This window comes from Setaria viridis, chromosome 9 (genome assembly GCF_005286985.2).
Source record: "Setaria viridis chromosome 9, Setaria_viridis_v4.0, whole genome shotgun sequence".
Classification (NCBI taxonomy): domain Eukaryota; kingdom Viridiplantae; phylum Streptophyta; class Magnoliopsida; order Poales; family Poaceae; genus Setaria; species Setaria viridis.
The window spans coordinates 49,529,526-49,544,152 of record NC_048271.2 but is presented as its reverse complement, the minus strand read 5'-3'; the positions used below and the strand labels follow the sequence as shown (position 1 = coordinate 49,544,152).

General features: G+C 46.7%; 3 protein-coding genes across 3 annotated transcripts; 1 reads left to right on the top strand and 2 right to left on the bottom strand.

The window, feature by feature from the left end:
* Nucleotides 1-637: 637 nt before the first annotated feature.
* On the bottom strand, nt 638-3,795 carry LOC117835784 (proline-rich receptor-like protein kinase PERK15). The gene is made up of 8 exons (XM_072291001.1): nt 2,860-3,795; nt 2,279-2,767; nt 2,085-2,171; nt 1,896-1,966; nt 1,741-1,817; nt 1,526-1,670; nt 1,245-1,409; nt 638-1,158 (listed from the first exon to the last, which is right to left on the bottom strand). Exons 1-8 carry the CDS (start codon nt 3,392-3,394, stop codon nt 925-927), a joined length of 1,803 nt encoding a protein of 600 aa, XP_072147102.1. The 5' UTR covers nt 3,395-3,795; the 3' UTR covers nt 638-924.
* Nucleotides 3,796-4,097: 302 nt separating this feature from the next.
* Nucleotides 4,098-11,084, bottom strand: LOC117837739 (DNA (cytosine-5)-methyltransferase CMT1). The gene is made up of 21 exons (XM_034717490.2): nt 9,958-11,084; nt 9,513-9,535; nt 9,346-9,442; nt 8,215-8,322; nt 8,000-8,134; nt 7,803-7,902; nt 7,359-7,564; nt 7,203-7,268; nt 6,876-7,103; nt 6,676-6,734; nt 6,536-6,602; nt 6,130-6,459; nt 5,978-6,046; nt 5,825-5,911; nt 5,636-5,723; nt 5,291-5,412; nt 5,113-5,217; nt 4,980-5,023; nt 4,836-4,905; nt 4,647-4,750; nt 4,098-4,545 (listed from the first exon to the last, which is right to left on the bottom strand). The coding sequence occupies exons 1-21, from the start codon at nt 10,615-10,617 to the stop codon at nt 4,362-4,364; spliced, it is 2,952 nt and encodes a 983-aa protein (XP_034573381.1). The 5' UTR covers nt 10,618-11,084; the 3' UTR covers nt 4,098-4,361.
* A 1,103-nt stretch (nt 11,085-12,187) lies between these two features.
* LOC117837753 (uncharacterized) lies at nt 12,188-14,101 on the top strand. The gene is made up of 2 exons (XM_034717514.2): nt 12,188-12,893; nt 13,822-14,101. The coding sequence occupies exons 1-2, from the start codon at nt 12,308-12,310 to the stop codon at nt 14,016-14,018; spliced, it is 783 nt and encodes a 260-aa protein (XP_034573405.1). The 5' UTR covers nt 12,188-12,307; the 3' UTR covers nt 14,019-14,101.
* The last annotated feature ends 526 nt before the right edge of the window (nt 14,102-14,627 follow it).

Sequence of the window (14,627 nt, the reverse complement as noted above, 5' to 3'; positions counted from 1 at the left end):
CATTTGATATGTGTAATAAAATACATATCTAAAAATAATCCAAACCCAAATCTAAAATTTTGAAGTGGGACTACGCTGATAAGAGCAACTTTAGCGCATAGTTTTTTAAGCACTAGGAACTACCATGTCATAGGAAGGGGTATGCAATTTGTTGTTGAGCTTCATTTTTTAGTTTACACAGCCACATAACTAGCTCAGCTACCAAACCCAACAATCTTAGCTCTTAATGTTCAGCCCCCTACAAAATTTTCCTGGGTCCACCCCTACTCAATACTTAGGGTGTGCTTGGTTGCCGATCAAGGCTTGCCTTGCCTCTCTTTGATGGGCAAGCCTTGCCTCCCACTGCGGAGAGCGGATTCGGCTCTCTTCGAGCAGTGAGTGAAAACCTACTATCACAAGCCCGAGGCAATGCGGCAACAAAAACAAACGTACGTTTTCTAGCTTAGTTAGGCAAAGCAAGCCACAGCGAGCCTTCCAAACACCCCCTTAGTCTATTTTAATTTTTACTGTCTATCGTAGAAACACACGGATTCGTATAGGGATTAGATGATAGTACGATGCAATCTTTACAATTATTAAATTTGTCACGTATTGGTTACATCTCGTACTATCTAACAATCGGCTTCGATTACTTTGGTACTCCCTCCATTCTTAAATTCATGACACCGTTGACTTTTTTCATTCATTTGATTATTCGTCTTTTCTATAAATATTTTTGCAAATAGATAAACCTAGTACATTTGACAATAGACCTAATGATATACATTTTATTTTAGTTAACTAACTCATTCAATAGATATTGCTGGTTAAAGTTGGAGTAAAAAGTCAACGGTGTCATATATTTAAGAACGGAGGGAGTATATGTTACGTCACAAACTAAGCATCTCTCGATGAGCTCTCAAACGACGACGACTCCCGAAACAATCAGTAATGTTGCTGTCGACGGATCGCCGCCGCCTCCCCGGACTCGCTTGTGGCGCTGTAGTCGTTGCTGCACTCGCTGCTCTCGAAGGCCACCTTCCTGAACCTGCTGATGTTGGAGGTGTAGTTGCCGCCGGAGTCGTACTCGGAGCTGGAGCTAAACATCATGCTCTGCCCCGGCTTCACCCCTTCGTTCAGGTCGTCCAGCAACGCGTCGCCCTCCAGAGCGCGAACGATCTGCACGTACAGCGACATGGACAAAATGCGCGTGATGCTTCATGATGATGGAGTCGAAGGGTTCAGAAGCTGAAGCTGCAACCCACCTGTTTCATCTTGGGGCGCCGCTTGGCGGAGTGGCGCACGGCGGCGGCGGCGGAGGCGCACATGCGCTCCAGCTCCAGCCGGTCGACCCTGTTCTCCAGCCGCGGGTCGAGCAGCTCGTCGAAGTTGCCTCCTTCGGACAAGGCGTGCGCCAAGAGGGGCCTCGCCTGTGCATCGCCACCGCGAACCGTGTGAAATCGAGCGTATGAACTCTGAAGCAATGATGGTTGCGGCAAGGCAATACAGAGACGGTATCTTTGTACAGGGAGACCAGCTAGCTTACCCAGTCGACCAGGCTGTCCTCCATGTAGTTTGTGGGATCAACGGGTCTCTTGCCGGTGATGAGCTCCAGGAGCATGACGCCGAAGGAGAACACGTCCGACTTGTCCGTGAGCTTGCCGCTCGACGCGTACTCCGGGGCCAAGTACCTGCACAGCCCGGCGGTCAGCCATCCCGTGCAGTGTCACCGAATTGGCTGCAGTGCAGTACCCTGCTCACCCGAAAGTTCCCATGACGCGCGTGGAGACGTGCGTGTTGGTGTCCGTGGTCAGCTTGGCAAGTCCAAAATCCGCGACCTGGGATGACCAACGCGATCGAGCTCTTAAAATTTCAATACGACAGGTCTTGATATGTTCAGTAATTAAATCGATTACCTTAGCCTCGAAATTTTCGTCCAAAAGGATGTTGGCTGCCTTGATGTCACGGTGGATGATCCTGGGATGGCCTTAATTTGTGTTTCACCGTGCACATTAGCAAGAAAACCGTCAAAGATGAACATAGACAGATATACCACTTCAAATCGTCAAAGAACAGAAAAGATCAGGGTGCAATCTGGAGCTTACAGTCTTCGTGCAGGTAAGCCAGGCCCTTGGCGGAGCCGAGCGCGATGGCGAGCCTCGTCGGCCAGTTCATCACCGGGACGCCCTTCCCTGCACCCAGCGCGCTTGCATCACAACGAGTAATCAGGGGACGAATCGCACGCGCCGTGCATCACAATGGCCAGGGAAACGAAATGCGGGCGCGTACTACTACTGACCGTGGAGGTGGTGCTCGAGGGTGTTGTTGGGCACGAACTCGTAGACGAGCAGGCGCTGGGAGGAGCCCGAGACGCAGTAGCCGACGAGGGAGACGAGGTGGCGGTGGTGGACGCGGCTGATGATCTCCACCTCGGCCTGGAACTCGCGCTCGCCTTGCCCGCTCCCGGCCTTGAGCTGCTTCACCGCCACCTCCTTGCCGCTGCCCGGGAGCACGCCCTTGTACACGTACCCGAACCCGCCCTGTCCCAGCACGTTCGCCGACGCGAACCCGCTCGTCGCGGACGCCAGCTCCTCGTACGAGTAGGAGCTCTTGGTGAACCCCAGCGACGGCATGCCCGGCGATGGCGGCGGCAGCTGCCCCGGCCCGTGCGACCCGCTCATGTCCGCGCTCGCCGGCGAGAACGGCGCGTGCCAGCCCCCGCCGCCGTGGTCTATCATCGCCCCGCTGTTCTGCCACTTGGGCATGCTGTTCGCGTAAAACACGTTCCCTGCACTCACACACGCGCCGCGCCGCGCCGCCATGTTAGTGAGCTGCTCTCTCGCCATCTCTGCGTGCCAGCCGCGTGTGCGTGGGGTGTACCGTGCTCGTCGATGTAGTAGGGCATGTTCATGCGCGGGGGCTTCTTCTTCTTCTTCTTGGTGCAGCACACGCACGCCGCGATGCACATCAGCAGGCCGAAGGCCAGGACCCCGATCACCACGCCGGCCACGATGGCAGCCACCGGCGGCGACCCGTTGCTGCTGCCACCGCTCTTGCTGCGGCCGCTCTTGTCGGACTCACCGCCGCTGCGCTTCGCCGCCGGTGGTGACGGGGACTGCCTCGACGGCGCGGCCGGCAAGGCTCTATCCGCTGCTGGCGCCGGGGGTGGCAACGCGCTGCCATTCTGCGGCGTCGCCGTTGTTGGAGGCGACAGCGACGGTACCGGTGGCGACGGAGATTGCGACGGTGTGGGCGGCGAAGACGGTGGCGAGTTCGAGCCGGGTGACTTGGGCGGTGGCCCCGACGGGCTGGAGGGAGGCGGCGACGACGACGTGTTACTCGGTGGTGACGGTGACCCCGAGGAATTATCCGAGTTTGCCGTCATGCCGAGCATGTGGTCTAGCGGCGCAGCCATAATTATTAATGTTTAACGAGGATGGAGTTCTCTCCCGGCAAGGATGATCACCCCACCCTCGAGAGGGTGGGCCGGATCGAGTTGGATTGGAATGGCGGCGCACCACCTCCTCGCCGTCGCCGTCGTGGTGAACCCCTGCAACGCAAGGTGATCAAAGACGCGGGGAACCAAGCCGATGAAAAGGCGTAAAAAACGCGAAGAAGTTGGGTCGTTCTGGCGTACCTTCCTTTTTTGTCCGTGTTCTTCTGCGAAAGAAGAGAAGGGGTTGAAACCGAACCGCGGAGACGGAGGAGAGGGGAAGTAGGCTTCAAAGCGCAGGTTTCGTCACATTGCCCAACCTCCACCGCAGCGGCATGCCACATTTCCAGGATGGGAGCCGTTGCCCTCCTCGTACTTTTCCATTTTTAGCCTCAGTACCATACGGGATGCTGCCAACCATTGGGGCTCGGCTGATGATTAGCTGCTATGCTGTTCGTGCCTTCATTGTCGTGGGCTCGTGGCTTTAGGAGTCTCGGGCCTGAGTATAAATAAGCAGTGACAAATTTTCCATGATAGAACCTAATTTCCATATCATCATCTATTCATGTGAGCACTATACTTTTTTTTACAGTGCAGAGCGCAAAATACCCACAAATACAGAGAACATGACCCAGCTTTGACGAACAATACTCAGACTAAATTGCTGCCAACATCTCACGAACAATACTCAGACTAACAGCAGTTATCGAGCACTGAAACCAGTTCACTTTAGACAAACTATCCAAGTATCTTTGCGGGCATCAAATAAAGCAGGAAAATGCCTCAAGTGAGATTATTTGTTCTAATAATGTTACAGAAACTCAGGGTTACCCAATCAATCAATGTGACCTCTGGACAATGCAGGTGCAGCGAAGTGCTGCCAGTTTTTTAGCAGAAGATAACATCTTATCACATCGATGCACTGAAATCAGCTGAACGCATTAAATTATCAATCGAGCACTTCTTCCACATCTACATCTTCGCCTCCTGAAAACACACCAGTTCTCGTAAAACTCTTGGGCAGCTTGAACAGTGGTCCATCTCCATCCAATCTGCCCATGTATGCCATTCCAAGAGAATATCCCAAAGCTCGAGCAACCGGAACAGCAACTGCATTGCCAACCTGCATATATCTAGACCCGAAAAGTACAACACAATAAGACCAGATCCATAGCATTGATAACGAAAAACCCAATATGTTCAGACGACCTATGAACATTCTAGAGAAACTTACTTCTGCTTTATAGGGCCAAACAACTTGTAATAATCAGGAAAACCTTGAAGTCTTGCATTTTCCCGGATGGTCAGAACTCGAGCCTGGCTGGGATGCAAAATAATCTGCAAAAGGTCATCCAGGATCAATCACAACAAAAAGGCAGGCGTTGTTACCGTAGATATACCAGCAATTTCTTAAAGCCTTAACCTGATTGTGAGGCTCAGCTCTGGTAACAACAGTGGGAACAGTCTCATCCCACCACAGTCGTCCAAACGGTCTGTAAAGCATAAAGAAGCATTACTGACCAAGTTCTATATAGAATAAACAAGATTTATCATTCAGTGCACTTACTTTAGTGACTTCCCCTTGATAAAGGACATAGCATAGTCAGGCACCTATCCAGGGAAACAACAGTGGCTAGTTTAGTACGAGAGGAACCAAATGCATTATGGTTAGTGAAATGTAGCAGGATAGATGTTGGTACCAAAGGCTTCCCAGATGACAGAAGTACACGGGGAACATCTGGATCCCACTCGACAGTGTTGTTGATCCCAACCTTGACGCCTTTGAGATCACGAAAGTTGGCTCCCTAAAATACAAAATCGCTAAGGGAGTACATGACATGACAAACAAAAAATAATATGGTATTCGTGTTGGCTAACCTTTTTAAGAGGAATCTGCTGCACACGCTCGTAATCATCATCATTTAGTCTTAGAGGTTGGTGATCAAACAGTTTACTTTCACCAGAAGAAGCCTCTCCATCAAAAGAGTAGTCCATCATGGCTTAGAATAAATAACAGAAAATTTTCAGCACAGCAAGAAAATCAATAAAGTATACAAGAGGTGAAATGGTACAGGAAATACAAAAGATAATATCAAAACCACCCAGCAACTGAATATTTGAAGGAAAAAACATCATTTTACAAATACAAATTAAAGAAGATTACATATAACCACTTATTGTACTTTGGTTTTCATGTTCAATAGGCAACACTTGGTGGGTTACCTTTACGGTTGAGCCGGATGTAGCGTTGGAATTCTGTTTTAGGGCCAACAATAAAATCCATCACATCTTTGGGTTGATTGTTTCCAACCTGGAGACGATAACATACAATGCATACAGAAAAAGAGCAACAAAATGTTCAACCTGAGTTAAAAAAGAAAAGGTAATCATGCGAAAACATAAGTGACTAACCTCTGGTAAATCAGATATAGCATCTGCAAGGAAAAGAGCTTTCCTCAAGCGTGGAGCTTCTATTTCATCATATGCTACCACACTTTGCTGCAACAGTGGCATAGTAGTTAGACAATATAATGAAACTTAAGGGTTGTCCAGTTAATCTCTTACCTCAAATGCATTTGGCACTACTCCTCTCTTAACAACATCATGGGTAGGCAATGGAAATTTTGGTAGTACCTAATTGCCAAAATATGCGTTCTTTTTGATCAGTACACTGTAATATAACAAGTAAAATAACAAAGAGCTATAAAGAGTTTTACCATTGATGGAAGAGCTCCCCAGATGAATACTCGCATCCTAAATTGTGGTAGTCCATAACATCCTGCGACCATCAACCCAAGCCTAGCTTGGAAATTCATGGCTACAAGCCGACTCAATGCATACCGCCCAAGGAATCCATCAGCGAATTTTAATATGTCAACAACATTTTCCATGAGAACATATTTGGGCCTCAAATACTCCACGATATCCATAAAAACAACCATCTGTTTGTTTTTTTCATCCTTCAATGGATCATCACGCATTCTAAATCGGTTAAATCCACTGATGCCTTGGCAAGGAGGACCTCCACAGATCACATCCACAGTGCCCTTTGAAAAAGGAAGAACATCTAAATAGCTGATCACAGTTGCCCAAAACAAACCATAAAAAGCAAGGAATACTTACAGGCAAGGGCAAAATATTTTCCCTATATCCACTTTCTACAAAATCTTTGATACATTGCGGGCAATCCCTGAAATATGTACCAAGGGTAAAGGCACTGTAGACAGAACAAAATATAAAACAAGCATGGAGAAAGCAACAACCTAAGACCATCCATGGGCTCCCATGTATCATAACTAGGATCATATCCTTTCCATCGCACCTGCAAGTCATTACAATCTTAAACAAGTGTTTCGAGTGACCACCCTATATAATATATTAAAAACAAGACAAATGTAAAAGAATGAACTCAGGAGTTTGAAAGCAATTGCATGCATGCTTCATATAATCAAGTCTTTAGTACCTTAAACCATAGGCCAACTTGTCCAGTGCTATTTGGATCACCATAGCAGATGTCAAGAAGCTTCTCTACCTCGAATATTTCTTCTGAAACAGGTTCATCTTCATCATCAGTTAAGGACTGGGCTACTTCAGATTCTATAGTAGTGTCTTTCTGGACAATGTATTTCTTGCAAAGTGCATCCCACTCCTTAAGGAGGGCAAGAAAATCCCCAGCCTTTTCATTTCGCACCTGCAAAATAAAGGTACAAATGTACTAGTCATTATGTCTGTATAGCAAACACTAAGAGGGGAAGCTACACGGTGTCTGTTTGACAATGGATAGGAATACCTTTGAACGTGGGTGGTTATACTTGAGACTTTCACAAGCATATGCATTCATGTCTACAGCCCATCGCTGTGCAAGATATCAAATATTAGCATTCCCAGTACAAGAATATCTTCATTGGCATCTAAAGATCTATCAAATTGTAAGCACAAAACATACAGTCTCCAATTTAAAGTTGGACAACGCAGCACCCAAACAAAGTCCAGTTGACATGGCGCCACATCCAGAGTAAAGATCCAGCAATGATATTGTTTCTGCGTGTGCATCAGATGATGCCTGAAAGCAAGAAACTAGTGTTTCCTTGGAAGAATCAACAGCATCATCAGAAATATTTGATGCTGCACTGCTTGAAACACCATCATTATCTACAAGAGAACAACTCCCTCAGAAGACATGAGATGAAAAAATCAGGCCAACAATATTAGTTCAAGCCGCAAATGTAAATAGCATGTTACATAGAACAATTATCTCTAAATTCATCATCACATGTTTCATCCATGTCCAACATTTTCATCATAAGTTACATACAGATGAAAACTGAAGCAGAAATTGGTGGATCTATGGTGACTGCAATATTGATAAAAATACTATATAAACAGTTACCTGCTGGCAGATTCGCAAATGTTGAATATGCAACTGAATAAGACATGTCATAATAAAAATCACAATCTTTAGTGAACTGAACTTTTGCTTGGGGAGCCGTCTAAAGTAGTTCAGAAAAAACAACATCAAAAGAGTTAACATGAGAAATAACAAGGAACAAGTAAGCTTCATGCATGAAAATTGAATAAGGCACTTACATTTGGATCAACATGAATGATCTTAATTTTTGAGACTATACACGCGATCATGTTATCATTCCTTTCCTCTGAAAGGAAAACTCGCTTGTGGTCATGTTTGTGATCATGAACTTTTAGCAACTTTGATGAGATAGCCTGCAAACAAATGTGTCACACTCACATTCACACACATGGTGCCTTTCTTTTAAGAAATGGGCAAATAACTTGAAACCTACTGTATCTGCTGTACGGAAAAACCACTGGCACGTGAAATAGGATCCTTGATCTAGTCCCTTAAAGAACTCTGTTATCCGACCGATGTAATTTTCCTCATTGGGACCAGCCTGCAACATTACGAATCAAGAGCAAACGTTAATAATGAAATTTGGACAGAAATTGGAGAACACAGCAATTCACATCATTGTACTTGTTAGTGAATCTCCAAAAAGGCTCACCTAGCGAGAATTCTAGTTTTCTAGACATAGTCAAACTCAAGCAATGAAATTGGTAGAGCAAGCATCATATCATGCATTGAAACGCAAAAAGAAAGGCTCCTGAGGTCTTAAATAGGCATCTAGGGAATGAGGTAAAAATGAACGAAGTGTTTGCTCTATAAGCAATAATATAACACTTGAAATTTCATATACTTGTAAGCACACAGATGACTCCATCCCCTGTGCTTATACTAATTATTTGGTTGAGAGGGGGTGATGACCAAACCAAACAAAAAGTGAGGTGTGAAAAGATGATGGACCACTCCATTCCTCAAACCAAACATCCATAAACGTCCAAAAATGAGGTGAAGACAAGGAATAACGTGTTATGGTCCATAATATATTCTTCAGCGCCCAACAACGACATGATTGGTTGACTTGAGTTGAACTAAGAAAGTTAACTGACAGTCAAAGAAGAAGAATCTTGGGATCACACTTTCTTGAACAATATCCCTATTTAATATATTTCTTAAAGTTTGAAATAACAGATCAGATTGAGCACATGACATTCGCCAGTTTTAGCATTTGAATAGAAGGGCCACAAAAGAAAAAAAAAAGGAGCCTTGTGAGGCCTTGTCCACATGTACTAAAAAGATCTTAGCCTTTTATCAGCTAATAATTTAGCACTTGATTTGCACACACAACACATAATTTAATACAGTGGTGTATAAACTCAGTCTATTTGCAAGCAAACAAGCGCATGTAGTTTACCACAAAATGAATGGATGGTGGCTGACTGCAACGTGGAAAGCAACACTATGCACAACATTTGCAATAAATGGAATTAAAAAAGGCAATAAAGGTGACAAAAATAGAAAGCAATACAAGTTAAATGGATTGATAAATGTTAATAACTAGATAAACATGACTAACCTTGACATAGACATCATCATCAAGCTGATAGATCACATTATCCACATTTGCCGATCTATAATGGCATCTGGCTTTGAGCTCTTCGTCCTCACCAGAACTGCATAAATACACTCCAGTTTGAACGAATCCTCTTTTGGGAGCAATGCAAAAGGTGTAGCAAGACCTACCGCCTAGAGGGTGAATCAGATCCCTGTAACAAACAGTTGCATTTATCAGTTGCAGTTTTCAAAACTAGATCAGAAGAAGTGACAAAAATAAATTAACTAGTAATGATGCATTTATTCCATGAGGAAGCTCAGAACACAGGAAACATTTGTGTTTTCTCGTAGAATCTCACATCTGTATATCAATCACACGCAATTTTGCTCCAGTAATAACACACATGAACTACAGCTATAACCAAAGTTGTTAATAAAACACACAAACTACAAGCTAATATAGCACAATGGCAAGTAAACAGTGATCCAGTGGAAGCCTCTAAACTCTGTATGCACTGAATTGTGATCAGAAACTGGTGATTATGATTATCCCAAACATTGTACTGAGCAAACTGCTGACAAGCGATATTTGGAGATGGAATAGCAAGTCCACCTGCTCCGAGGGACGCCTTACCTTGGTCATGTACCTTTCCGGCCATTTTTGCCTCGCCTCATGGTCTGGCATCGGTTCTCCCACGAAGTTGTCCACCGAACCGTCCACCCTTCTCTCCGTGCTCGGCCGCGCCACCCGCTTCCTCGCCCCAACCTTCTCCGCCGACCCTTCTCCCCCAGCCTCCTCCTCCTCCTCGGCTTCCAGCGCGGCCACCGCTTCCTCCTCCTCCATCGCTATCTCCTCCGAGTCCGGCTCCTCCGCGCACACGTCGTCGTCGGCAGCCGCTGGCTCCTCCGCCTCCGCCGACTCCTTCGTCTTCTCCTTGTCCGCCCTCCGACGCGTGCGAGGCTTCGCCTTCGCCGCTCTGCTCCGGCGGCGCTTGCCGCGCGGCTGGGCGCGCGACGCGCCGTGATCGGCCGCGTCGAGCTCAGCCTCCGCACCCTCCATCTCCGCCGCAACTATTGCACTGGCACCAGGGCCGGGCTTCTCCGTCCCTGCCCTGCGCTGCCGCGCGCGCGTCTCGCCGCGCAGGATTTTGCGATCGATATCGGCCTCCGCCTCGGCCTCGGTCTCTATCGCCGCGGCGGACTTGAAGCGCTTCCGTGAGGACCGCCTCGGCTCGGTCGCCGCCGCCCCCGCGACCGGCGGCGGGGAGGGTGGTGCGTCCGGGTCAGGGGACATGGTCGCCGATCGCCGGCTCAGCGATCAGAGACGGGGACGAGAAGGGGAAGAAGCAAGGGCGAGGGTTTTGCGGCTGCTAAAAAGTTTTCAAACTTTCTCGATCGATGCTTTTGGAGATCGGAGTGGGTGGGTGTGAGAGGGGATGGGCCGGCGGGTGGCGTTCCCGAACGGGCGGGAAGGCGGAGTTGCGTGTGGTTCGTGGGGAAAGGGGAGGGTTTTGTAACGCGGCGCGGCCACTTCGCCATGGCCAGCGGGCAGCCGTGGCGTGGGCCCGCGTGTCATTGGCGTGTGCTGGCTTGCGAGACAGTGTGACGGCAGAGCAAAGAGCGGGATGATTCAAAATTTTGGGCTTGGGATTCGTGATTCGGTTCGCAGGACGAGCCTTTCGTCGTAGACTGGTACCTCGCTGACAGGTGGGTCGTGAGCAGAACTACCTCTTCACAAGGTATGGCTTGAATTGCGATTCCTTTCCATTTCTTTTTTGAACTGAACCCTGCTTTTTTGGGCTGCGATTCGCTCATACGACTTGCTGCCATCAGCCCATCACCGTCAGTGATCAGTCCACGCAAAAAGAAAAGAAAAGAAAAATTCTTGCCATCTGTTGTGCTGGGTTGTTGAGATCGGGTGATCCTTATAGATTGTCAGCTTGGCGATTTGAAATTTGAAACCTGATATTTGGACTTTTGAATGACGCCCATATGAAATGCAGCACGGAATGGTCGTACATGCGCTGGCACCACACATATGGCCACTTGGCCAGGAAAGAAAGAAATTGGAACTCCCGTTTGCCATTTGACTACAGTATGGAATTATCCATTTTACTCCCCTCACCTATTTACTTTATCCATTTAACCTTTTATTTACTTTATCCACTTAACCTTCAAAATAAAATTTAAGCTCACTTTACTCCTCCGAGCTATTTTATTTGGTTCAATCTACTCCCTAATTAGATTTTTATTTTTTATTTCTTCATGTACAAGTTGAGTTTTAATTTTAGATTTTGTCACTTGACTTAGAACTTTATACTCTACGTTAGGAAAAATATTTTAGAGATCTTTCATGATTATTTTTCATACATTTTGTATATCTAAGATCAATTTCGTATTAAATATTCCTAACCTAATAAAATAGCCATAAAAAATTCTTAGTATAATTTTTTTCATAGGCATCATGTTTTGTATCTGCTCGCAAAATTTGAACTTAAAATTCAACTCATACATAGAGGAAAAAAAAGAGAAATCTAATTAGGGGTAGATTGGACCAAATGAAATAGTTCGGGGAGTAAAGTGAGTCTAAATTTTGTTCAGGGGGTTAAGCGGACAAAGTGAATAGGTGAGGGGGAGTAAAATAAACTTTTTCCTTCTTTAAATGAACTAATCTGATTGTAGCCGGAATATAAGAGTTACATACAAAATTCATGTGAAATAATCGTGTGGAATTCTAGCCTGCAGGGCCGACTGCCGAGAGCAAAGTGCGCGAGGCAAACGGCAAAAAGCCCGACTCAACAAATTGCTTCGCGACCAAGCCCGAAACTCCATCTCCGGCCCATGAATTTTATTGTGGAAGCTCTGCAATCCACCGCACGGGCGCGGCAGCATTTCCTCCTCCTCTCTCGCTTCCTCGTCTGCAACGTTGCCACGGACGCCTTCCAACTCCTATCCTCCGGCCGCCCCCGCACAACCCGGCCCCCATGGCCGCCACCTCCACCACCCTTTCCCCTGGCTTCTCCTCTCTCCTCCGCCCAATTCCCAGGATCCGACCCCAACGCCAGTCCCAATCGCAACCACCGAACCCCAAACCCCCTAAACCCCTCTGCCTCGGCCTAACCCTCCCCCCGGCGACCGCGGCGCCCCGCCTCGCCGCGGTGCCCGACGGCGTCGCCATCGCCGACGTCGTGGAGAAAGACTGGTCCTTCCTCGAGTCCGCGGGCGCGGACCTCCAGCGCGCGCTCGCCGCGGGGGCGCTCTCGCCGGCGTCGCGGGTGCTGGCCGTGACGCCCACGGCGGCCTTCGTGGGCGCGCTGCTCGCGTCCTCGCCGTGCGAGCTCCTCGTGGCCGCGCACGAGTCGCTGTACGTGCTGGCGGGGGTCAAGGAGGCGCACGACGAGGTGAGGTGCTTCCACCTCGAGGGTGGGGGTGGGGGAAAGGGCGGCGGCGTGGTGGAGGCCGTGCCGGAGAGGTTCGTCGACTTCGATGTCGTGTTCGTGTGCTACTTCCCTGGGATGGGGATCTCTGCCGCGGCACTGCTCAAGTCGCTGACCAAGAGGTGCTCCAAAGGTGAGGCCTGTTAAATGGCACCTTATCCTTACTTAGCTGCGTTGTTCCTGAGGAATGAGCCTGCGGTAGTTAGTACGATAAGGCTTATTAGACTCTGGATTTCGTTTTCTCAACTAGTACACGTAGTCTCCACAAATAATCTGGATGGTTAATTTCGTGTGTTGGTTTAGTTTAATTGGAATGGGAAGGAGTCAATTCGTCGATTAGATGTCTGACTCTTGCAGTGCAGACAACTGTGTTCTGATTATATACAACTGTGTTCTGATTATGGCTAGTTTTGAACTGAGTTAGGGCTGGCAGTTAATATCATGGCGCTCACCCCTAATAACACTTAATCTTGATTTTCCCATGGCAACTACAAGTTTTGTTTTAGGCAAATCATGGTATTGAGCCAATTTAGGTGGCATTCATTTTTTGCATCTGTGGTCTCATTCAGGCTACAAGTTCAAGGCACTGTTAATTCAATTAGAGTGTGTTATTGAATCATCTCATATAATATTAGTTTGCCTCACATAGTCTCTAGTGACTCAGCCTGACTACACTAGGCACTTAAAGTTAATAAGCCTTGCTTTACAACTATCAAGTCTGTGAACTAAAATCCAAGATATGTATCTGGTTCTGGATACACTTAATCATGAAATAGGGTGGAGCTCCATGTAGTTGTTGGCGTCAGTTGATCACAATGAATTTTTGCTAAATCTACACTAATTGCACTACAAAAATAGCAAATATCTCTCTTTCAAAACATATAAGCTTGCATCACGTTTAGAAGAGAGACCCCCGTGACCCTGATGAAATAAATTTCTAGCTTCCCCTGTCATGATAGTTGAGGTTTTTCTGTGTGAGTGCATCATGTCATTGTTTCAGGTTGTATACTTTATTTCTGTTCAGTTTAGAGCTTGAGCCACCGTTTTTCTTTTTTGCCTAGGTGCAAGAGTTGTCATGTTCTTGGATCAAGGCAGGCAGAACTTTGAACAACACCGGAGAGAGCATCCTGATGTTGTAACATCTGATTTGCCCAGTAAATCATCACTGGAGAAGGCTGCATCAGGGAACAAGTATGCAATAACAGATTTTGTGGATGAGCCTACCTTGTACCTTGCTGTTTTGCAATATCAAGGATAAGATTTTCTATATTTTAAAGCAAATTGTGATTGCTTGCGATGGCTAGTTTCAGGGTGGCTTAAGTAATTATATCTCTTTGGCCAGCTCGTGTTATAATTTTTGGTGCCCTGTTCAATTTGTTTGAGATCTACCGAATCACCAAGGCAAATCTTGAAGCCTGGATATTGATCCAAGCGTTTTGCATTCAGAGCACATACAATGGGGGTGCTTAGTATGCATGTGCATAGCGACAAAATTAATCTTTTTTTTGCTTTATTTTCACCAGGTGTAATAAGATGTTTAATTTGTTCTTGGTGCTTAAGGTGTGCTAACATGGTAGTTAAGTTTATTTAAGCATCCATTATTACATTGGAGCAATTAACTTCTATGGAGGGGCTTAATGATGTAGCACTGTTATATCTCTTGAACCATTCATGCTTAAGCATCTTGTATTGTACATGCTCTTAAGATCAAACTTCGAGCACTGGAGTGGAGGGACTTTAGATTTGTTATCTTCAGTGTTTTCTGATGGAGAATTGGAGAAATAATAGTGATAGAGAGTTTGCTGGGAGCAATGGTATTCGGGTGAGGTGTGGCGTTAATTGGGTAGCATAATATGTGCGGTTGGAG